This window comes from Thamnophis sirtalis, unplaced genomic scaffold (assembly GCF_051295495.1).
Source record: "Thamnophis sirtalis isolate CommonGarterSnake01/CBP01778 unplaced genomic scaffold, rThaSir2_p1.2 scaffold_7, whole genome shotgun sequence".
NCBI lineage: Eukaryota > Metazoa > Chordata > Lepidosauria > Squamata > Natricidae > Thamnophis > Thamnophis sirtalis.
In genome coordinates, this window is record NW_028261387.1 from 31,409,180 (window position 1) to 31,433,586 (window position 24,407).

Below are 24,407 nucleotides of genomic sequence, written 5' to 3' on the forward strand. Positions count from 1 at the left end.
TTTGGGTACATATCAGGTTAGCCTTTGGAGTCTCAAGCTGGTGAATGATCTTATTATTCCTTCGGAAATTTCCTGCTAGCACAAGAAGCAGGACTACTTATTCCTTTGGAGGTGTCTACAAAGAAAAGGGATTTATATGGACTGCCTATTTCTTATTAAATGCATGTGGAATTGATTTCAGATTCCAGATGCAGGTCAATCTGTCATTTATCTTCTCTGAAAGAGAATCTGTAAATAATTACAAAGACCTGCTAGAATGTACTGGTTTGATTGAATAGCAGATTATTAGGTTAGATTTAAGTCTCAGGCTATCCTGAAACTGGATTACATGTACATTTTCTTTTTAAAACGCAGCAAGCTGACTGATTTTTCAATATTGGCAGTGCTATTAACCTTGTAATCCAAAATCATTTAATTTTGTCAGAACTTTTCTAGGTGCCAGTGAAAAGGTATTAAAACTATAGCAAAAATGCTTTAAGATGGTGTTCTATAATCATCCTAAGATTGGGTATGATAGCTCAGCCTTCCATACTGTGGGATAACAGGCATTAGAGAGCAATGATGGGGCCACCATGTAAACAGAATAAAGAATAAATATTTCAGATCAGGGCTGCCTCTAATTTGTTTTACAATCCCTTGGTTAAATTAGCTAGGATTAAGTCCTATGCAACCATAGAACATCATATTATCATTGTAATAGATAATAAAAGATAAAATATGCATATAAGGTAGAAAGCAAGTTTCCTTTAAAAATCTGACTTTGAGAAATACATTTTATAACTGCTTAAATACCGATTTATGTCAGTATAAATTCTTTCAAAGCTGTCCAGGCGATATTCACTAGGATTGAACACAATGGTGTTCATATACAAATACTATATCATATAGAACTGGTGTTTTCTATCTGTGGGTTGCTCATAGGAACTCAGGATGCATGACCTTGAAAACTTGATAAAATATCTGCAGAATTGTATGTATTGTTTCTGAGTATTGGAGACAGCAGGGGTACTTCTTAAAAATGATATGAATAAAATATATAAAACATTATTAAATCATTGTATAGTTCAGGTTTTTTACTGTACTTTTATCCAGTTGCCTTTATTAAAATTTTGTTAAATTCCCAAAGATGTAAAGCATTTTGGCTAAATTGAGAATGAAGAGAATAAAAGAGAATAAAAAGTGACCTTTATGTCAAAGCACCTGGTATGCCAAAATATGGGAGGGAGCGTACATACATATGTACGCATGTATTCATATATTTATATATATTCACCTGTAATTTGTAGTTTCAAGCTGAACACAACAGTTAAATGCTTTACAGCATGTTTGAACATCATCAATGAATATTAATGTTTTATTTTGTTAACATAATAGTTCATATCTTGAAGATGTTTTCAAAGCAAATGTAATTTCCATGTTATCTATTTTTCCCCTTATTCCTCTCCATGTACTTATAGAAGCCGTATGCTTGCCAGATTCCTGGATGCTCTAAACGTTACACTGACCCAAGTTCCCTTAGAAAACATGTGAAGGCTCATTCTGCCAAAGAACAACAGGTGCGTAAGAAGGTAAGACCAACTTTCCAAAGATCAGGAATTCCAAAAAACATTTTTCTTTAAGTTTAACTGAGTGGATATTGTTTTTTTCCTTCAGTGATTTCGCTACAGGAATAGGATCCCAATTCATTTTCTTAAACCCAGAGTGTTTGTCTTAAATGACACATTCTTTTGCTTGCAACTATTGGACATGAGGACATTGTACCCCTAATTACATTTAGATCATTTGATAAATTGGTCTCTGATCAGATCAGGGGTGGGTTTTAATTTTTTTACTACCTATTCTGTGGGAGTGGCCCATTCTGTGGGCGTGGCTTGGTGGTCATGTGACTGGGTGGGTGTGGTCAATTTGTAAAATGTGAAGCTCACTTAACAACACTCTTGCTGAGCAACCAAAATTTTGGGCTCAATTGTGTTCATAAGTTCTTTCTTTCTTTCTTTCTTTCTTTCTTTCTTTCTTTCTTTCTTTCTTTCTTTCTTTCTTTCTTTCTCTTTCTCTTTCTCTCTCTCTCTCTCTCTCTCTCTCTTACTCTTTCTTTCTATCTCTCCCACCCTTTCTCTCTCTCACACACACATCCCTTCCAGTTTGCAAAAAATTCTGTTTTGCCAGGTGGGAGGCTGGCAAAGAAGCCTCCATTTCTCCGCCACTGCCGAACGGTCCGTGCCCTCCCCCTACGGATTGACATCACAGGAGGGAGGGAAAGAAGCCGGTATTGGAAGAGACCTTCCCTCTCCCTTCAGAGAGCCCATGTGAGGAGAGAGGAGAGGGCCTGGTTTGAACGTGGATGGGGTGCCTCCTTCGCTCATTGGGGCAGGTGGAGAAAGAAAGGAAGTGCGCAATACCCGAGGACGAAGGAACTCCCCTTCACCCTTGACAGCAGGGGCTGCTTTATTGTGCACCTCCTTTCTTTCTATGGCCCCTTGCTTGTCCTGGTGGCACCCCAGCAATAGCAGCTGAGGGAAGGAAGGAGATATGTGATAAAGCAGCCCCCGCCCCCCACCACCAAGGGCGAAGGGAAGCATCTTCACCTTCAGCTATTGCATACCTCCTTTCTTTCTATGCCCACCCTAATGAACAAAGGAGGCACTGGCCACTAAACCACCAGCCTGCATTCAAACCAGGCCAACGCGTCTCTCCCCCACACAGGCTGTCTGAAGGCGGGAAGGTCTCTCCCAAGACCCACTTCCCTTACACTGCGGCGCAGTTACGGTACGACAGGATATTCTTTCTTTTGCCAGTATGTGGGCATGGCCAGACTACTACCGGTCCAGTATGCCAGATTTTCACTACCTTTTCTGGCATACCATACCGGGAGGAACCCACCTCTGGATCAGATCCTGAATCTTGTCTACAGATAGTCCTTGATTTATGATTGGTCCTTGTACCAACTGTTCAAAGTTATAACAGCTCAGAAACAGTACTTTAAACATCATAATAAAATTATCACACCACGCAGTTGTATTTTGAGTGACCAGTTGCCAAGAACCTCACAATCATGTGATTGCCATGGAAATCTACTATGAATGTTATTAGTGAATGAGTATAGAAGTTGATTTCTCTCTTTGGTGATGGACTTTTCTTTTTTTCCTTTTATTGGATTTTGTATTTTTATTGACCCGATGACCTTACTAACTGCTCTTCCATCAAATGTGCACTTTTATTTAAACACAATAAGATAAAGCATAAAACAGAAGAAGTTGAACCAATATCATAGTTGTCTGTTTTCAAAAATGCTTTAATAGTTTAATTTATAAAATTAGTAGTTCATTTACTACACTTCGCTTACAATAGATTAAGAAACAAATCTCAATTAGTTTGTTTATTCACAATAAATTTCTTATACTTTGTATTCCTATGTCATAAGCTGACTTGAAGTAATCAAACAAATTCCAATCTGCTTAAGTGTCATTTATATATGACAATGGATTTCTGGTTACTTTGATGTTCAGTTGAACAAGACTTTCTTACCTATTCACCTTGAGCAACTAAGTATTCTGGTTATCTTTCATAAGAAATACTGCAGTGATCTGTGAAAATAAAAGCAATACTGATCATTGCAAATTAAAAGTATGTTATGGAAAAACAATCCTTAGAAATGATAAACGATAGTAGATTTTTAAAAATAAAAGTGAGTTGAAAAAAAAAGTCACTATTCAAATGTCAAACATTTCATTTTCAAGAATCCATCAGGAAGAGAAAATGAATGAATTTTCTGAAAAGAAAAAAAGCCACAATCTGAGTATTATGAGGAAAATGTCCTATTCCTGAAAGAGGCTAATAAAGCATCCAGCATCTGAAACACCCACGTCAGAGTTATTGGGGGGGGGGGGTGGATAAAAAAAATAAATCACAATGACAGATGCAACCATGCAGCCTCTTGCCACTTTGTACATGTGTGAAATGAGATACAAAAGAAATGAGGTTTTCATATTTTAATTCCTTTCTTGAATAGTTCTATCAAATGCCTTGATTAGTACCAATATTTTCCTGAGCTGAGCTTTCTGAGAACCAAGGACCTAGAAGGTTTTGAAGCAAGCTTCCCCCATCCTCAAGTTTTCAACCTGAAATGTTTTATTGCATGCAGTACATCTGCTTCAACACTCACCCTTTACTTCCTACTTTATTTAAGCAGCATTGCCCTAATGAAATTTATGCTTAGATGAAAACTAAGCAGTTATGCAATATTTACAGCAGTAGTAGTAATAGCATAAACCTTGATTAGCTGGTTTTGTTCTAGAATATTGAATGTTTATATAAATTGACTGTAAGACTGAAGGCTAAACTGCTTGGCCTAGATCTTTTAATTTAGAATAACCAAGCCAAGAGAAGGGCAGAATTGAATTCTATAAACTTCAAAACAATAACCATTTATTAGCAGCCATAACAGGGCATAGATATTTGGCGGTAATTTGAGCTTTGTGTTACGACAAAAACTTGGCAGCATCAGTATGTTTGAAAAAGAATTAGAAATGCTTTTCTTTCTTAATTCTCCTCTCCTGCTGTTTCTAATATGATCGACATTGTGGTTTGTGAAGAGCGCATGCTTCAGACACTTTTGCCAGTGCATTAATTTACATGGAAAACAGCTGGCAGATCAGCAGTACCTTTTGCACATGGGCAACAGCCTACCAATTTGGTCATTTTAATCTGATAAGTACCAACATTTTTCCTTATCTAGGAAATTCTGACCAGGACAGTTACTAATTGATGCATTTCTTTGAGAAACAGAACTTAAAATTTGAGAGACAAATACCGTGCAGCTCAATTACTCCGTAAAATTATAAAATGCATAGTAATTTTCTAAGAATCAACTTGATGTTGATAGATTAGCATGATAAATTTGCATATGCAAGAAAACCCAAACTAGAAGCACCAAGTGCGTAATATATCTCTGAACTAAGGGAAACAATGATGTTTTGTTTCTTGCATATATGTATAGGCTAGGGGCAAAAAGCCATATGCATTAAATTAGCTGCATTTGAGTTCTACTCTTTGAAATTTAATCTCTTTGTTTTATATCCTCTTATAGATACATTTCTATTCTGATGCTGAACAAGAAATATTAAGTGAATGCTTAACTATGCAGCAGCTTCATCCTTCTTCACAACACATTTTGGATGGGAAGTGTGGGAGATCAATGAGTCATCATGGCCTCATTACAGGTGGGAGTATTTCTTTTAAATACAATAAATAGGATTCACCATGGAGAACTTGGATGCAAATTCCATTTAAATATAAAGCTTGCTAGATGCCTTGAAGAAACATATCAGCATACTGTTCAGGATTTTTTTAAGGATATACTACACCAAAGAACATATGAGAGGAAGAATGTAATAAAGAATGTAATAAATTCAGTTCAGACCTGAAATTCAAAAGTAAAATTAAAACAATTCATTAATAATCAAATTGTTCAGACCTGAAATTCAAAAGTAAGGTTAAAATAATTTGTTAATAATCGTGCTGTCAAAATAAATATGTAAATAATCAACTTATATTTTGAAATGTGTCCCTGATATAACTGATGGCATTATTTTGAGTTATTGTTTTAGACAGTAAAGGTAAAGGTTCCCCTCGCATATATGTGCTAGTCGTTCCCAACTCTAGGAAGCGGTGCTCATCTCTGTTTCAAAGCCAAAAAGCCAGTGCTGTCCGAAGATGTCTCTATGGTCCTGTGGCCAGCATGACTAAACTGTAATTGACACTGTTACCTTCCCACCATTTTTATGTGCTTTCAAACTGCTATGTTGGCAGAAGCTGGGACAAATAATGGGAGCTCACTCTGTTACCCAGTGCTAGGGATTTGAACCGCCTGGCGACCTTTCTGATCCACAAGCTCAGCATTTTAGCCACTGAGCCATGTCTCTATTAACAGTTACAGTAGTTTAAGACAGAAGCAGTAACTGTGGTCTTGCATTTTTTACAAGTTCCATTAAGAACTCTTTCCATAACTATGCCCTTCATACTGTATGTACATGATCACATAATGCAGAATTCCTAACAATCTAGGATTTGCTGTCTGAAAGCAGTCGGTTTACCATGTCATGTAAAATACTTCGTAGCCCAGATTGCCATATTGGCATGATTTTGAGCTCAGGTTATCTACATGTGCTATAGACAACTGGAGAACACCAAGTTGGAGTGGGACTTAAGTAATACCTGGCTAAATATAGCTATTAATTCAAGACTAATGTGTCAGAACCTTACAGGGAAGATGTCAAACTATCAAAAGATATTTGAAAAACATAGCATAGAACAACATAGACCTCTGGCCACCAGGTCCTATTGCAAGCTATAGTAGGATTCCATCGGAAGGTTACTTTATTAGCACCAGTGAATCAAATTACTTTGTAGTATACATAGCAGACTATGTACCATCAAATCTATACTATTCCTCATTCTATTCTCGTTGAAAGTAATTGTTTGTTCTAAAATGTGTTTTAAAAGAAATCCTAGCATAAGAAATAGAGTGCTACTTATTTAGATTACCTGGAAACTTTCCCCTTCAGATTAGTCTGCTGCATATTTTAAATATGCCAAGAACAAAGCTATCATCTGGAGATGTTTTCTGTGATTCTACTGCTGTCATGCTGCATTTCAAAGCAACCCCATGTGCTTAGGCTAAAAGGAGAGAATATTTTAAAAGTGATCTTGTGGTTGCTGGTTTTGCAGTGCTGCATTTCAAAATCGTTAAAGTTAATGCAGTACTGCTGCTTCATAGAAAATTTAGACTGCAAATCCTTATGTGAAGAACACCAAAAGAACCTACTGTATTTTTCAGAGTATAAGATGCACCAAGATTTTGAAGAGGTAAATAAAAATAAAAAAAAAATTGCACTCTGCAGACCTCCCAAACTCTTTGTACACCTCATTTTTTTGTGAAAAACGGGGCATGCAGAGAGTTTGAGTACTGCAAAGTACTCTGGCGGGGGGGGGGGGAGGTGAGCAAAAAACAGCTGGTTGTTTTTTTTTGCAAAAAAGGGTCTGTTTTTTGCCAAAGAAAAGGGGGGTATGCATAGCCTTTAGAAGGCTTGTAGAGTGCTCCTGGGGGCTGTCCCCCCCCCCAAAAATGAGCAAAAAACATTTAGTTTTTCACAAAAACGGACCCAGTTTTTGCCAAAAAATAAGGAGGCATGTATAGCCTTTAGGAGGCTCGTAGAGTGCTCCTCGGGGCTGGGGGGAAGGCAAAAATGAGCAAAAAACAGCCCTGTTTTTGCTCATTTTTGCCCTCCCCTGCCCCCAGGAGCACTTTGCAGGCCTCCCAAACCCTCTGCATGTCCATTTTTGTGAAGGCAGCAGGATTTCAGGAGGCCAAAAATGCTATATTCAGTGCATAAGGCACACCCTGATTTTCATCCTCTTTTTTGGGGGGGGGAGTGTGTCTTATATTCTGAAAAAATACGGTAGTTAAACCAGGCAGAGAGGTCACCTAGCCCAGCTCTCTGTTGCCAACAAGAGCCAACTGAACAAATACCTTCCCTTGTTCCCAACATATTACTGTTTTAAAGGAATTGTTTCTCATAATTTACAGTCCACCGTATGTCCATGTGTATGTTAATTCTCTATATGAAAGCTATTGCTACTATATCAGTTTTACAAGAGAGACTATCTCACATCTTTTAATTAATTTGCAATAAATCCAGCTTGAAACACAGCTAGAAGAAAAAAATGAATTCAGATATCTTTGGATGTAACATTTTCACCTGAAATTTAAAGTGAAATCTTTGTAAAATCCAAAAGTTAGTATAGGGTACTAACTTTCTGGAATATGAGCCAACAGTTATAATGTTTTGATAGTGGCAAATATCTGTAGCTTGGGTGTAGGATGAGGGTGAAGGTTTGTTCTCTGAGCTTGTGGGTTGGTGCCCGAACATTCATTACCAGGCTACATAACATCTTCAGCAGAATTTAGAGGATGTCAGTGTCAATGTTCTGCTTATAAGGGCTTTGTGTGATCAGTAGGTCATGTCAGATCATGGGGAGGTCATTTCAGGTGAGGATCTTGTGATGGGCTTTATGATGGGTCAGGTGTGGGTAATGGCACGTGATAGTCACATTAAGATCCATCATAAGACTCTCACTTGACGCGACCTCCCCATCCAAGACTTACTGATCACATGAAGCTCTTATAAGCAGAAGAACATCAACACTGACACCCCCTAAATTCCGCTAAAGATGTTACCTAGTCTGGTAAAGAAATATTCAGAAACCAAGCCACAAACTCGAAGAACCAATCTCCACCCTCAGTTAAAATGTTTTGTTTAAGTATTTAAGTGATATGGATAACATTTACGAATGTGGTATGTTTTCTGAGTGAATGAAGCTTGCCAGTTTTCAGACCAAAAAAGTCAGAATAGTTTTTATGACACATTACAATACATTAAGAATGCATACATTGATATTTGTAGATATGGTGGGCCATTTAAGTGTAAAGGTCTTTTTTAGGAGAAAATTTTAAACTGTTTATTTTTTAGTAAATGTGACTGGGTAATTGTTAGCCCCTCCTGAGAGAATAAAGTTTCCACAAATTTATCCAGAATTGATGGAAGGGAAGGATTGTTCCCAAGAACCTGGCAGAGAGTTAAAAGGGATTCTTCTTTTCCCATCACTTTAGAAGCAATTTATATGAATGTGACATATATTTTAGAGATGGGCTTTAAAAAATAATCTCCAAAATTTTGGAAGAGTAGGTGAAATGCAAGTGCTATTATTATTACTAAACAGTAGTTTTAAGTAATTTTAGAAGAAATGAGCAGTATTTTTGCAAATATTAATGTAGAGAGTGGGTGTGAAACACATTATTGAGAGGTGTAGCAACAGCATTTTTTGTACTCATTAAAATATCACACAAAAATAAAGGTGCCTTTTGTCAATTCATAAGCATATAAGAAGTATATGATGCAAAACTCAGTTTCTTAAAATAATTGGCACACAACCAAGATTCTAGCATTCAAGCTGCTTGTGCACGGAGTAATGGGTTGGAGCTTTTTCACTCTTTAGCTGCAGAGAAATGAAGACCACATCTGATCATTATGGCTTTGAGTTCATCAGTCCATCTAACATCTCCCTGCTTGTAAACTCTTCCAGGCATTCCTCCCCTTACCCGCTTTTAGGCAGAGAGGTGGTGGGTTTTTTTTTTACTCACTTTGCTTCATGGGGAAACCCAGGTTGATTGAAAGGTTTTCTTTACGTTATGAGCCAGGAGTACAGAAAACAGCACTGTTGTCATTCTCTTCCAGCTACTTGTAACTCAAAGATTCCCTTTTTAATTGCAGACAGGCAGCATCTTCAGTAAAAGCAGGGGAAAGCAGATTTTAGCGCTGATCGTAAACCAGATTCTGAACATTTCTACCCTGTTTTCCTGAAAATAAGACCTCCCTGGATAATAAGCCCAATCAAGTTTTTGAGCACATGTGCTAAAACGAGCTCTCCTCTGAAAATAAGCTCTCCCCAAAAATATTGCAACACAGCAGCAGCCATGAGGTGACCACACTCGCTGCCTCCTGCACCTTAAAAATAATAAGACTTCCCTGAAAATAAGCCAAGCGCTTATTTCAGGGGTCAAAAGAAAATAACACCCTGTCTTATTTTTGGGAAAACACTGTACTTGCACCTTCCATCAGATACAGATAGTTATAAATATAGTGAAAGGCTATATAGTCACTCCTTGTGTAAAAACAACGTTTGTCCATCACAATCTACTTTTTATTCTCCATTCTCCCTTTGCTGTGTATGTGTGTGTGGAATCTATTCCCAAATTGCAGAAGGGAGAGGGCTTTCCCAGAAAACAAAAAGACAGCAAATGTGCTGCTGTAATCTGACAAGATTTATGTAAGGCCTAAGGAACCAAAAATGACATGTATACTTACTTTTGAGTAGTTACTTTACTGTGTTCACCTATTGACAGAAATCTTGCCAGACTAATGCAACAGTCTGCTAACTACTAGATATACTCTGTGACTTTCTAGGGAGGGTCTGCTTTCATCCTTTTCCTGAATATCAAATATTCCAAGCTTCATGATCTCTTTGCTCTCTCTCCTCCAGCTTTAGACTGCATTCCACGACTGTCTGTGGTCATTTTTATCTGATTCTGTATTGCCTAAATCCCTTTATTGAAGTTCTAATCATTTTGGAGTAACTTGATTGATTTTGGAGAAAGATCCACATTACTTCAGGTGATGTACAATCTTCTCTGAAGTAGTTCACTGTGATTTAGAATAGTTTTCAGCAAATCATATCCTTAGAGTGTTAACAATCTACTAGGCGATGTTGACCTCAGTTTTGAGATGTTTGTGGGACTTACAGGAAAATAATACAGTGTTGAAAACTTTTGTTTTGTTTGCTTTTTCTGAACTTACAATTTTATTTCTTTTATCTTTGCATTTACTTGGCAGAATCCCTAAAAAGCCTTTAGCCCAGATGATTATGTTGCTAGTTTTCTAACAGATGTTAGTGCTAAAGGTTAAGCCATTTAGATTTTGATGGATTACACGTATTTATAATCTGAAGCGGTTAATGTGTCAGGAAACACACACATACAAACATACACAGCTAAGATATATTCCAGGAGCCTGCATTTATGCAGCTTAGGTGCAGGACATTGTACCTATAGTAAGTGACTGCTCCTCATTTGAAAATACACAGAGGGTCTAAAATAACTAAATATTTTGGTCCTTAGGATCTGTCCAGGGAAACAAAATTTTAGCCTATGTTACAGTGGCCTTGCTTTACTATAATTACATAGTTTCTACAGAACAGACAAATAGTAATTTGCCCAGAATACCAGTTAAAAGTATTTTCTGCAAATTAGCAGCATTGAATGTTTCTTAGTCATGATAATGAATAATGTCCTAAAATTGCTATTTTATTTCATTTCATTGGCACGTTATTTATCAAGGTAAGCAAATAAGCCTAGTATAAACTGGCATGTGTACCATTTAAAAACCTCGTCAATCCTTTCAGGGACACTTTAAATCTTATGGGAGAAAAGTATAGCCCCTTTTAAACGCAACTTTATAGAACTAAATGAGTATGAAATGGTTGCTTTTTAGTGCCCAACTTATGAATGTTTATTAGAATGCCTATACAGGATCCCATACAAATAGGGCCCTATGCACCTAATCAGAGCCTGTTATAAATATTTACATATTTGCTTTCTATCCCACCTTTATTATTTTTAAAAATAACTCAAGGCAATGAATGTATCAAACATACATTCCTCCTCCTGTTTCCTCCACAACAATAATTCTGTGAGGTGGATTGGGCTGAGAGAAAATAACTGGCCCAAGTTCACCCAGATTGCTTTCATGGCAAAAACAGGCAAAAAAAGGGCTGGAACTCATGGTTTCTAGCCTTATGCCTTAACCACTGGATCAAACTGGCTCTCTAATAATTAATAATTAAATAGACACTGTGTTGTAAACATGAGAGATCTTTGTTAAGCTGCCAATAAAACAATCAATGGGATGTTATCACAGTGTAGTCATATTTATTGTGACTTCATATCTAAACTAGAGGTCTTCCTTCTGTTCTTATTTGACTTATCTGTCTTCCTTCTGTTCTTATCTGAGATTTATACTGTTGTATGCTAGCAAAAGAACTTGGTGTGTATTTAAACAGCTAACCCCAAATACATCAAATTCTTTTTTTGCTTTATTTTACATATGACACTTAAATTCAAGTGTTTTATATATGAACTGAATACCAAAGAAATTATACATGCTACATTATAGTATATGCCCACAAATGTTGAGAAAACTTATAGAAATCGTTTTTTTAAAGAATCAATTTATAGGTTGGTAAGAATCCATACATTTCAACAATCTGTAAATGCAATCTAGGTAGATTTTCCTTTCCAATGTTGTATAATAATCACCTTAGTGTTGTTGATAAAGGCTGCTTCGAGATAATTTAAATAATATAAAATTCCTAGATAGAAATGGTAGTTCTAGGTCCATAAATTCAAAACAAAAATGTATCATCTGTATGACAAGCCCATACTTTATAAATTAATGTTCCATTTTCTGTATTACATTTCTAACATTATGAAACCAGCCTTTGGTAAGCATTCTCTGAATTGTCCAATAAATTTGAAGTACTGTTGTATGAACCACATTGGAGAGCAAAAGAAGCTTGTTTCACAATTTTTAAAACAAATTGCCACTAGTTTAAAAAGACATCTGATTTTTGCATACTTGTTAACTGTTAGGGATTAAAAAGAAATGGTACCCCAGATGTATGTCTAGACATTGTAGATAAGATGGCAGAAGATAGGCTTAAGATACAGAAGGATCTTGACAAACTTGAACATTGGGCACTATCTAATAAAATGAAATTCAATGGTGAAAAGAGTGAGGTTCTACATTTAGGCAGGAAAAACGAAATGCACAGGTACAGTATAGGTGGTACCTTGCTCAACAGTAGTAACTGTGAAAGGGATCTTGGAGTCTAGTGGACAACCATTTAAATATGAGCCAGCAGTGTGCAGCAACTGCCAAAAAGCCAACACAGTTCTAGGCTGCATAAACAGAGAGATAGAATCAAGATCATGTGAAGTGTTAATACCACTTTATAATGCCTTGGTAAGGCCATACTTGGAATAATGCGTTCAGCTTTGGTCGCCACGATGAACAAAAGATGTGGAGACTCTAGAAAGAGTGCAGAGAAGAGCAACAAAGATGATTAGGGGACTGGAGACTAAAACATATGAAGAACGGTTGCAGGAACTGGGTATGTCTAGTTTAATAGAAAGAAGGACTAGGGGAGACATGATAGCAGTTTTCCAATATCTCAGGGGTTGTCACAAAGAAGAGGGAGTCAAACTATTCTCCAAGGCACCTGAGGGTAGAAGAAGAAGCAATGGGTGGAAACTAATCAAGGAGAGAAGCAACTTAGAACTGAGCAGAAATTTCCTGACAGTTAGAACAATTAATCAGTGGAACAGCTTGCCTCCAGAAGTTGTGAATGCCCCAACACTGGAAGTCTTTAAGAAGATGTTGGATAGCCATTTGTCTGGAATGGTATAGAGCTTCCTGCCTAGGCAGGAGGTTGGACTAAATGACCTCCAAGGTCCCTTCCAACTCTGCTATTGTATTATTGTATTGTATTATTGTATTGTATTATAAACTAATACACTCAATCTTTTTTTCTTATATAGAATTAGCTAAAATAATTTTTTGATATTGCATAGCAGCCAAAACAATTCATCATGCTAAAAATACAAGATAAAACTGTAATCCTTACTTGGAACTATCTGCTTAAGATCTTTTATTTCAGTGGATGCCCCATTTTTGCACAAGATAAAGGAAAATAATATTTAATGTGCAAATAGATGATAATTGTTAAAATAATCAACTGATTGTAAAAACATTAACAGTATAGTGCAAATTCATTCCATGAATAAGAAACTTCTAAAAAAAACCTTAGAACATAAGTTTACCGAAAAGTGTAGAAAAATTAATTAATTAAATTAAATTGAAGTTACGTTTGTAATTGTGAATACTAAATAAAAACACTCTTTTTATGACCATGTAATCCCTAGAAAGCAATTTAATAGATCTATACTTCTAGAATAAACAACCCATGTGCATTCCAAACAAAAGAGTTTATTGATTAGAGTATAAATTCTCAGCTTTAAATTATTAATATTTGAGGTAATTCTATCTGAAGGACCAAAGTCTTACTAAATTGATTCCATTTAAAACAAACCTATTTATAATAGAATTGTCCTGTTTTATAACAAGAGATATGAATTTATTTTCCTTAACTTCCATATTGATTTCTTAACTTCTTTCTTTCCTAAAGTAGAATTAATTCTGCTCCTAGTTCCATTGTAGTATTCTGCTTTTTTAAAATTTTATTCTTTGTATGAAATTTATTATACAGGTAGTGCTCAAATTACAGCCATTCGTTTGGTGACAGTTTGAAGTAACTTGTGACTGTTTTTCTCACTGACAACTGTTGCAGCATCCCCATGGTGATGATAAAAATTTAGATGGTTGGCAAGTATCTATGATGCTTGCGGTACCCCAAAGTCATATAATCAGCTTCTGTGAACTTCTCACAAGCAAAGTCAATGGGGAAGTCAGATTCACTTAACAATCATATTACTAACTTAACAGCTGAAGAGATTCACTTAATAATGGCAAAAAGGTTGTAAAATGGGGCATGACTCACTTAACAACTGCCTTACTTAGCAACAGAAATCAGTTTGAATCAGTTGTCATAAATCGAGGGCTATCTGTAGTATGAATGATAAAGCTGATATAACAGCAATTTTGATAATCCAACTTCTGCTCACGTGTTTCAGCTAAATCCTATTGCACTCCATAACTATAAGATTGTGTCTTAATTTCCAAATTGTTATTCCAATAAAAGTACTTTGTTACTTGCAAAGTTTTCTTTTAGCAAACTTACATCAAAGATTTTTTTGCCATATTATGTTGAATTATTAAATGTACCATTTGGCCAGGATCCGCAGGACATCCCTCAAACTACTTTTAGACACCAATTAGTGCACATCTTATCTGATTGTTATAAGACCTAAATATTTTTAGTTTGCTGTGGTACTGTTATATTCAGAAGCAAGTTCCAAATGATATTGCCTATAGTATCTTCTGTGTTTATGTCAGCTGGTTCATTTATTTATTCAGAATTTCAACTTTTCAGATAGTGTAAGCTTTCTGGAAGTGAATGTCTCTGGGAGCACCTGTATTTTTCAGGAATCTGGACATGTGCATTTTTTTCCTTTTTCACCTCTTATATTTGACATTTATTTGATTTCTATTTCAATCAAATAGTAAAATAGCAGCAATGTGGTATATAAGAAAAATATAATAATATAATGCAGTCAATGTAATGTAATGCAATATAATATAACATAATTTAAAATGTCATATGGATGTTAGTGTATGGATTAAGCATACCAAGATGTCCTAAGAAAGAAATTATAATACCCTGAAATCACACAGGTGTCTGAAATATAAATGGAAACAGAGGCAGAATCTATTATACCATCTGCAGAGAATAAAATGGTAAAACAATATTTTCTTTAACAGCTTGTAATAACTTGTCATGTGTTCTCAAAAGGACTTTCCCTCAAAAAGGACTTATCCCTAAGAAAAGGCTTGTGGTTGGAGCACTTATAAAAATATGAGGGAAAAATGGAAATGTGGAGAGCGCTAATGCACATCACGTGCAAGTCCATCTGTTTGTTCCAAAGCCAGTACTGTTAGTAGGAAAATTAAGGGACCAAACTGGGATTAAAAAATGCAAGTTTCAGGAAACCAGTTTGACTTTTGAAGGATGTTAGTTTATACTATTCAAAGATATATAAGTCACTAGAGTTGTACACTCTCTTACTAATGTTCATATAATTTCTTGATTGGTTTTAAGAGGTTGGTGCTGAATTTGAATATGTCTTTCCTGATATGAGCATTGATAAAACTTTCATCCTATTTGTAATTTATTCAGAAATAAAAACAGTCTATGCATAAAAATTATGTTAGCAATGTTAGCTTGCTAAGGCATTATTTTAAAGCTGGTACACAGGCAATCCTCAACTTATGACCACAATTGATCCCAACATTTACATTGCTAAGTGAGACATTTGTTAAGTGAGTTTTGCCCCATTTTATGATATTTCTTGCCACAATTGTTAAGCGAATCACTGTAGTTGTTAAGTTAGTAACATGGTTGTTAAGTGAATCTGGTTTCCCCATTGACTTTGCTTGTCAGAAAGTCACAAAAGCTAATCACATGACACTGCAATTGTCATAAATATGAACCAGTGGCCAAGCATTTGAATTTTGATCATGTGACGATGGGGATGCTATTATGGTCATAAGTGTCAAAATGGTGATAAGGCACTTTTTTCAATGACGTTGTAACTCTGAACTGTTACTAAATGAAGTGTTATAAGTCGAGGACTACCTGTACATTGCCAGAAAAATATGATTCAAAGCTGCCCAATCATAAGAACAATTCTCCCTTAAACCATAAAAAGACTTGGCATCGGCGTTGTGTTTCCAATGTCCTTCTCCTCGTCCTTTTGACCTTCAGCTCAGGCAAGCATATTTTCCATGCAGGCGGCTGACCTCATGAACAATATTGGGTAAGTTCAGAGCTGCAGAGCTTTTATGCTTATTCAGTAATTTCACTTTAAGTGATGCATATGAAGATTTAGTTATTTCAAGGAACAGAATTCAGTGCTTCATCTCTGTGTGATTCCTTTTCTTTAAATACGTGAACATCCTTTCAGAACAAGCTGACTTCTTGGTGGTTCAATTACAGTTCACCTGATGGGTTGTCCTCCTTAGTGTATTAGGGCTTGATTCAAACAATGCAATTAAAATTTTTATATGTTATCATGTATAATTTGTTTGTGTTCTTTTATCTCCAAAATTGCTCTTCACTAAGGGGAAGAAATACTTTCTTGCATTTTTATTTGTACCCAAAAATAAATTGATATCATTTATTTTCTGTCTGAATATACATGTCCCAAGATAATGTTGCATGATCCAATCTGAGTTGGTCACCGGGACCAGAAGTTTTGTCTTCTGAGCTTTCGGACTCATGCTGGAGCCTATCTTCAGAGAACTTCTCTCTAGCATAAATTCTCTAATTTATGTAATTTTTACATTACATGAATTTGAAGTACTTTTATGCATTCTAGGCAATTTTTCTGGAGTCATATACCAATAGTACATCATTTTATAAAAATTCTCTGAAGTTATAACATAATGTAAATGTCAAACCTTTTAATCACATATTTTCCCATTGTTCCATCAGTTTATTATGTGCAAACATATGTTAGCCCATTTTATCATACAGTGTTTCACTTGTTCTTTTGCTGCTTAAATTTCAATAAGTTTATACATTTTAGCAGTTATACGTTCATCATTTATACATAGTTCAGCCTCAAATTCTGTTTTCTGTTATTCAGTTCCAATCCTATTATCCACTTTTAATCTTTCTTTTAACTGTGAATTCAAAAACCATTGAAAACTATTCTCTACAGCCAGTTGTTCTTGGATCTGTTAGTTATTTCCACCAGGTTAATGAGCTTTTAAAAGGGAAATTAGATAATTCCATGGCAAATAAGTAATTATAAGCAATGATGATTATATCTTATTTCCAAAATTGGAGGCAGTGTGTCTTTTAGTATAAGTTGCTGGGGAATACACGTTAAAGATTTTTATTTACCATCTTTGTTTTTCCATGCACAGTAGAAACAATCTATTGGATCTAGTTCAGTTTTTTTCTATACTATATTCTAAATATTTAAGATATACATGATTTTATAGTTGTAAAATCTGAAAGATACTTTCATTCTCATCCTCAATGTAAGACAAAAACCTGTTGCAATTTGTTTGAAACATCTGTGCTAAAAGATGCTTTTTAGAGGAACTATAAAAGTTTTCATTGACATTTTCTTTCCTTAGGAATGTATACTAGTTCCAGCACAAACCACAATGGACTATCAACTGGTCTTCTACCACAGCATCAGAATGTTCTGTCAAGGCAACATATACTTGAGTCATCTCTCACTAATGCACATCATCATGTATCATCCATAGAAAGTGACGGAAAAGGGTATGTAATAAAATATTTCTCAATTTTTAATATTCCAACTTTCTCTCTTTGGTTTGTGTCTTCTGAACTCAAGAACAGGAAAGATCTTTGCATGCAGTCATATACATTCAGCCTGCTTACTACCTGTGAAGTTTCATTGTCTGGCAATTATTTCCATTTGAAGAAAGAAAGAATGAGTTTTCTCTAAACAATATGTATCTTAAAGATACATATTGGAAAAGTGAAGGACAAAAGAATGACTCTTTCTGAGCTTCATTTGTAAATCATATTAGAGTGGTGGGACACTTAGAGAGCTATTTTTCTAAGAAACCAAAATGGATCCCTAAAGGGAAATGGAAGATCACTTGCCTAAGCCTTATTGGTCCATGGAACTTTTAGGACAGTCCTGTTAGATTATGATAACAAAAAAAACTTTGAAAGTCTTTCAGACTATCAAATTATATTAAAAGGTATAAGATTTTGTGTAACTTACTTCATCAGGTGCATAGAGGCATATCTCTGAAACTTGAGCTCTGTGCTCATAATTTCCCACGTCCTCTTCTCATGTGATTGAGTATATGCATTTTGGGAATTATATTTTCTTTTACATTAAATGTGGGTAAGTGCGGATACATATATACACACACTTTTAAAAGATACTTTTGAAAACTACTGTTATGTGGTAATATTGGATAAACTGAATGCTTCTCGGTTCAAAACAAATTATAGGTGGCAGTGTTTTATTTCAAAAGTATACTTAAGAAAGAGGTTAAGATTGTAGCTTCTAATGATGACAGGCCTTTAGAGTGGAGAAAGAGAAAATTATATGTGACCCATAATAATGCCTATAACTGTATGGCTTACCAGCATCTATAAGCCCTATTTGGGTAGTGGGAAAATTAAATTTCCTGAGGTCCGGTAATTTTTCAGGCATTTAAAAACTGAGTGTATTTAAAGAAAATAGAGCTTACATCCAATTTCTATTAAAAAGTTTTCCCATACTGCAATTATATAGGCTTGTTCTTTTGGCCACCCAGCTTTTGTTCTATTTTGACTTTGCTCTCATAAAAAACCTGAATCACACACTGCAATAAGAGTGATTTTTAGTTTTGAGAAGTAAATAAAAACTGGAAGAAACTGTTTCAAATGTGGAACTGGTAGATGTTCCCTAAACATTATTTAAAGGAAAAGGTTTTGCTTCTGAATCTCTACTAACATTGCCTAATTATGCTTATGTTTCAACTTGTTAGGCAATGGAATGTTAAATGTTATTAGCAAGTATAAAATGCCAGTCTTATCAGAATTGCAAATATAATTTTGGATCATAGCTCAAAGATTGCCTTCTATTGGTGATGAGGGAGCTAATCACTTAATTTGAGAGTTATAGTCCCAGCTTCAAATTCAGACTGCTATCTGAGGAAGGAACATGGACTGATTTATATTTATCAGAAGGCCATAATGTACATGCACACATAGACACTTTTTAAAATAAATCCATCTGCTTACCATATCAAGGAGTACTAGATTAAGTGATTAATTCACTCCTAGTTAAGGAATTCTAGTTTTTCAGATATAATCTTTATGACCTCCTAAATTATTTTATGAAGTAGTATGTCAAGTTATTTTAAAAAGTGTGTGTATCCATGCAAACACCCATGTATATTATAGCCTTCCTGTAAATATAAATTAGTTGATATTCTTTTCTTAGGAAACAATCTTAGCATGAAATTGGGACTACAGCTCAGAGTTTGTGACTTGAGGATCAGTAAAGACTAAAATTCTTTCTGTAACATTCCACTTGAGGAAGTAGGATATTGGGAATACAAATAGAGGATTTTTTTGTTTGTTTCTGTTTTTCTTCTCCACTTGCTTCCTCAGGTCTTCATTATCTTCTCTGGTTTTCTCTTCCCATTGTCATGATACTGATTTTGAGCCTTCTTAAGGAAATCCATTATTTCAAGAATCTTTTTCTTATATATTACTGATTGATTTATTCCTTTCCATTGATGTAATCTATTGTGTCAGAGATATATGAAACAAGCCAAATGATTTCACTTTTTATTGGATGTTCCTCAAGCTTCAGCCAGGAACAAATTTAATATTTATTGGTTTTGACTGTTACTGGATTGAATTTGGACACAGAGAGATATTGCTAACATGCAATGGAAGAATATGCTAATCTAAGAAAGCAAATAGTGTCAATATGCTTTTAACTATGCTTTTTTTTTCAGAAGCAAGTCTAACATTTAATTTAATTAATTCAGAATTTATTTGTCTAAAAACTAGGAATATCTGAAAACTGACAAAAAATACACTGGCACATATTAATTTGAATACTTTTTAATGAGGTTTTAAAAAATCTAATAATTGTGTTGATGATAGAGTGAATTATTATAAATGCAGTAAGAAATATATATTTAAAATATATATTTAAAATTATGCTACTGGCCCCTCACTTAATTTTTGGACTGCAGTCAAGTTGATTAAATTAGAAAATATGCTAATGTGTGTATGCAAATATATGATAACATTATATCCCACTAGTTTATAATACTATTTATTCTAGTCATAGTGATCTCACTAAGGCAAGATTTGTTTTAGCAACAGAATTTCTGGTGTTTTTCCATCATAATGAGTTTTGCAATAGATTCTGCTTACATAGGCCCACATTTCCTGTGCTGAATTTTGAAGTAAACCACTAGTTGTATTCAAGACAAGGCATTCTCTATAATCCTGCAGTTTTGTATTTGGGAATACTTTAAATCAAGGAGTTGCAGTGTCGTGGAAAGGGGAAGTAGTGAATGGTATATTAATTCTCTCTTAATTGATACTTAGCTATTGTCATTTGTTGAAGGAAGCTAAGTAGAATGGTATTCAGACAAATCTGAAACAAACCATCGGAATAGTGTTTCATAGCAAATTAAGGGATTGAATCTTTTCTAAAGGGTTTGTTTCCCCTAAAAGGTTAGGAACTCTGGGACTCTTTCTGGATTCGTAACTGCTAGAACCATTATGGGGAATTTATGGCACACGTGCCACAGTTGGCACATGGAGCCATATCTGCTGACATGCGAGCTGTCAGCTCCAGCATGCATGCATGCAGGAGCCAGCTGAGTTTCAGCCTTCCGAAGGGCAAGGGGAGGCCATTTTCATCCTCCCCTAGGCTTCAGGAAAGCCTCTGAAGCCTGAAGAAGGTGAAAATCCCTCCACATGCACACACATGCGCAGGTGGGCAGGGCACACTATTGTGCGCGCACACACAATTTTGCCATGTGGTTACAAAAAGGTTTACCATCACTATGCTAGAAGAAGCACTAACAGATTCTGTGGCATGGCTTTTTATCAGTTGGTATCACATCCTAATTCTGTCTGGAAGTATATAATCCACCACGATTAATGTTCCACATATATTGATATAATGTATGTGGGTGTGCTTTTAAAGATAACCTATCATTAGGTAGTGTAAAAAATAATCCTGAGAAATTCATTGGAATTTTGCAGCCATGTTTGCCACTTCTCACTTAAATCTTGACTTCTACCTTTTTATTAGCCTAATTCAAAATTGTGGTTTGAATCTACAAAACAAACTGCTTTGGAATCTCAGGTGATTCAATGCACCCTCTCACAGATATCTACCCAAACTCCAAAGTCATTTATTAAAACCTTTCCTGAAATAATGCTACAATATTCATTCTTCAATAGTAGGAATAATGACTTAGGCAATAGCATTGAATCTAGATTGTTCTTGCAAGTGAAATTGGTTCCATGTGCTCCCATTACTATTGCTTTGACAACATGTACAGTTATTTTTCTATTTCAATGATTTTAAAATAATATAATAAATAAATATATTATTTATGTTAAGATCACCTTTATAATATCTTATTTTAGGGCTTGTTATTCTCTGATGGTGGCTACACTTTATATTTGTATTATTGTACCAATTCTATCTTACAGAGTAGTGTTCTTTTAGTGGTTTACTGCATTTTATTGCAACATTGTACAGGGACTAGAAATAGTATTTGATACTCTATTGAATATTGTTATTAACAACAATAAAAAAATCCAAAGTAAGTACTGTAACACTCAGATTTGCTCTGGGCTTTCTAAAACCACAGGAGAATATTTTGTAGCAGAAAATGCACTTGAAATAATCACACAGAAAGCTAATACTATTGCTTGCTAACGCAAGGCTGATGTCCCTTTTAAGAGTTTTCTACAATCTTTTTAGAGCACTCTATTGAGGTTATTGGAATGTTGTACTTTTGTTAATACAGGGTGTCCTCACTTACTGACTATAGTTGGGAACTCTGTTGCAAAGTGGTGCAATTGTTACGTGAAATGCAACATCCTATTGGTTTCCCCCTTGACTTTGCTTGTTGGAAGCTGGCTGCGAGGGACACAAATGGCCATCACATGATTGTGTGACATTGTGGCCATCGTGGATGTGCCCCAGTTGCCAAGCACACAAATTGGGATCATGTGACTACGAGGATACTACAACAGCCACAACTTTGAGCATGGGTTGTAAATCTCCCTTTTTTGGTGCCATTGTTAACTTTAAATGGTTGCTGAATGGGTGATCAGTAAGGGAGGACAATCTGTAGTAGACATATGCTCCATCAGATAAAAATGTATACTGATTACCTACTGCACAAATTCAATCTGTGGCCATCATTTTCTACTTGTTTTACCCTTTTGGTAAGCTACAATATTTGCCTCATTTATCACCTCTCAGACTCCTTGTTGAAGTATACAGAATGTACAGAATTTGTGCACCATGAGCCAAAGTGATGACAGGGTTGAATTCCTGGTCTTTGGGATGGAGCAAAACGATTGCTATCACAAACTGCAATGACTGAATCATCAAATATGAAAGAAGCCAAACACCACAAGATGCTGAGCACAAGAAATCTACTCATGTTTGACCGAAAGGCTAAGAATTTGATTCAAAGCCTTCTTTTTTTTAAAGCAACAACAAAAAAGGCCCTTGTTATTTTATTCTTTGCCAAAGTCAGTAACAACGGCAGCACTCAGTTTTCCCAAAAGGTTTTTAAGACGTTTACATAGTTTGAGAAAAAAATATTTAATTTACTTGAAAATGATCTAACAAAATCTGACTTCATTACCAAATATATTTACCCTGGCTACGTATGAGAAGTATTTAATTCCCTTTAATAAAGAAGCATGTGACACATAGAGATCAGGTAACTTCATACCTATTTATATTATTATTAATTAAGGATGCCTTTTTAGGAGCAGTTGGTCATATAAAAAGTAGAGTTTGTCATGTTAGAGTTTTTTGTTATTGCTTTTAAAGTTCCAGGTAGCAATGTGCTATATTAACACTTGCACTTGGCCAGTTTGATCTGTAGAGCCTGACAATGTGTCTGTGTGTTTGGGGAAAATCCTCAACTTACAACCATTCATTTAGTGAGGTTACGAGGTATTGGAAAGCTGACTTATGACTGCATTTCACACTTGTGATGGTTGTAGCATCCCTGTGGTCACATGATCAAAATTCTTGGCAAGCGTCCCAGGGTTATATGATCATCTTTTGTGATCCTCTGACAAGCAAAGTCAACGAGGAAGCCAGATTCACTTAACAACCATGCAAAAAAAGTGGAAAAATGGGGCCAAATTCACAGCTGTTTTGCTTAGCAATGGAAATGTTGGATTTAATTGTGGTTGCACATCAAGGACTACCTGCCCTTCAAAAAAAATTAAAAACTGAAGCTACAGAAGATAGGTGTGGTGCCTAAGTATGGCTAAATATGTGCACATTAAAACAATATTTCATATTTCTCAGCTCCCATTGTGGTTCATCATTCTAGACAAGCTAAATTGTTATTTGTAGCACTACTTCTCTCTTCGTAGAAGAGTAGAATTGCCATCTTTAGCAAAATGAAAGTTTCCACCTGCAGTTATTCATAATCCTGGACAGTGCATACCATAGTATGCTGTCCCCTTAAAGGAAAATATTCCTCATAAGCATATTTGCAGAAACAAGTAATATTAACCAAATAACAGAATAATAGAGTTGGAAGGGACCTTGAAGATCTTCTAGTCCAGCCCCCTGCGCAACTAGGAAACCGTATACTATTTTAGACAAATGGTTTTCCAATCTCTTCTTAAAAACCTCCAGTGTTGCAGCATCAACAACTTCTCAAGACAAATCATTCCACTGGTTAATTTTTCTGGCAGGAAATTTCTCCTCCTTAGATCTAGGTTGCTTCTCTCCTTGATTAGTTTTCCATCCATTGCTTCTTGTCCTACCTTCAACATTAAATGAGATAGGTGGTATATTAATTTTATATATATGGCTCCCAAGCGGCTTTCCTAGGAGACTCCAAATTTGTGTTAAATATCTATTTTATTTCAGTATTTTTATACGATCCTTCATATTTAGAATCTCTTGTTTGGAGGACAATATGTTAAAAAACATTAGATTTTCACTTTAAAAGGGAAGTAGATATAAGCTGGTATATTTTCCAGGGCACTGTTCAGGAGAGTCCAAGCAAGGGTTAAATACAGCCAAACTGTCCAGAACTGAATTGAAATTTTAAGCCACGCCTCTGGTGCTGAATATCTCCAGATTGTTTCAATTCAGCTAGCCCAGTAGGACGCGCTTAGAGTTTCTCTTCATTTCTATTACTTAGCTTGGACTCTCTTGAGCTTTTTATTGTGAGTAATGCTTAGTTTAGGGTGTGAGCAGGCTGAGTGAGTGTATTTAAAGTTTATTTAGTTCATTTACACTCTGAGCTCACTCTTCGTTCCTCCGG

At 35.5% G+C, this 24,407-nt stretch overlaps 1 protein-coding gene across 1 annotated transcript in view; it reads left to right on the forward strand.

Moving 5' to 3' along the window:
- The window catches only part of GLIS1 (GLIS family zinc finger 1), a 290,507-nt gene that overhangs the window by 239,536 nt on the left and 26,564 nt on the right, over positions 1-24,407 (forward strand). The window contains exons 7-9 of the mRNA XM_087719642.1: positions 1,458-1,568; positions 5,087-5,219; positions 17,496-17,646. Of these exons, the coding sequence (XP_087575768.1) occupies positions 1,458-1,568; positions 5,087-5,219; positions 17,496-17,646 (395 nt within the window). The remainder of the gene's footprint in view (positions 1-1,457; positions 1,569-5,086; positions 5,220-17,495; positions 17,647-24,407) is intronic.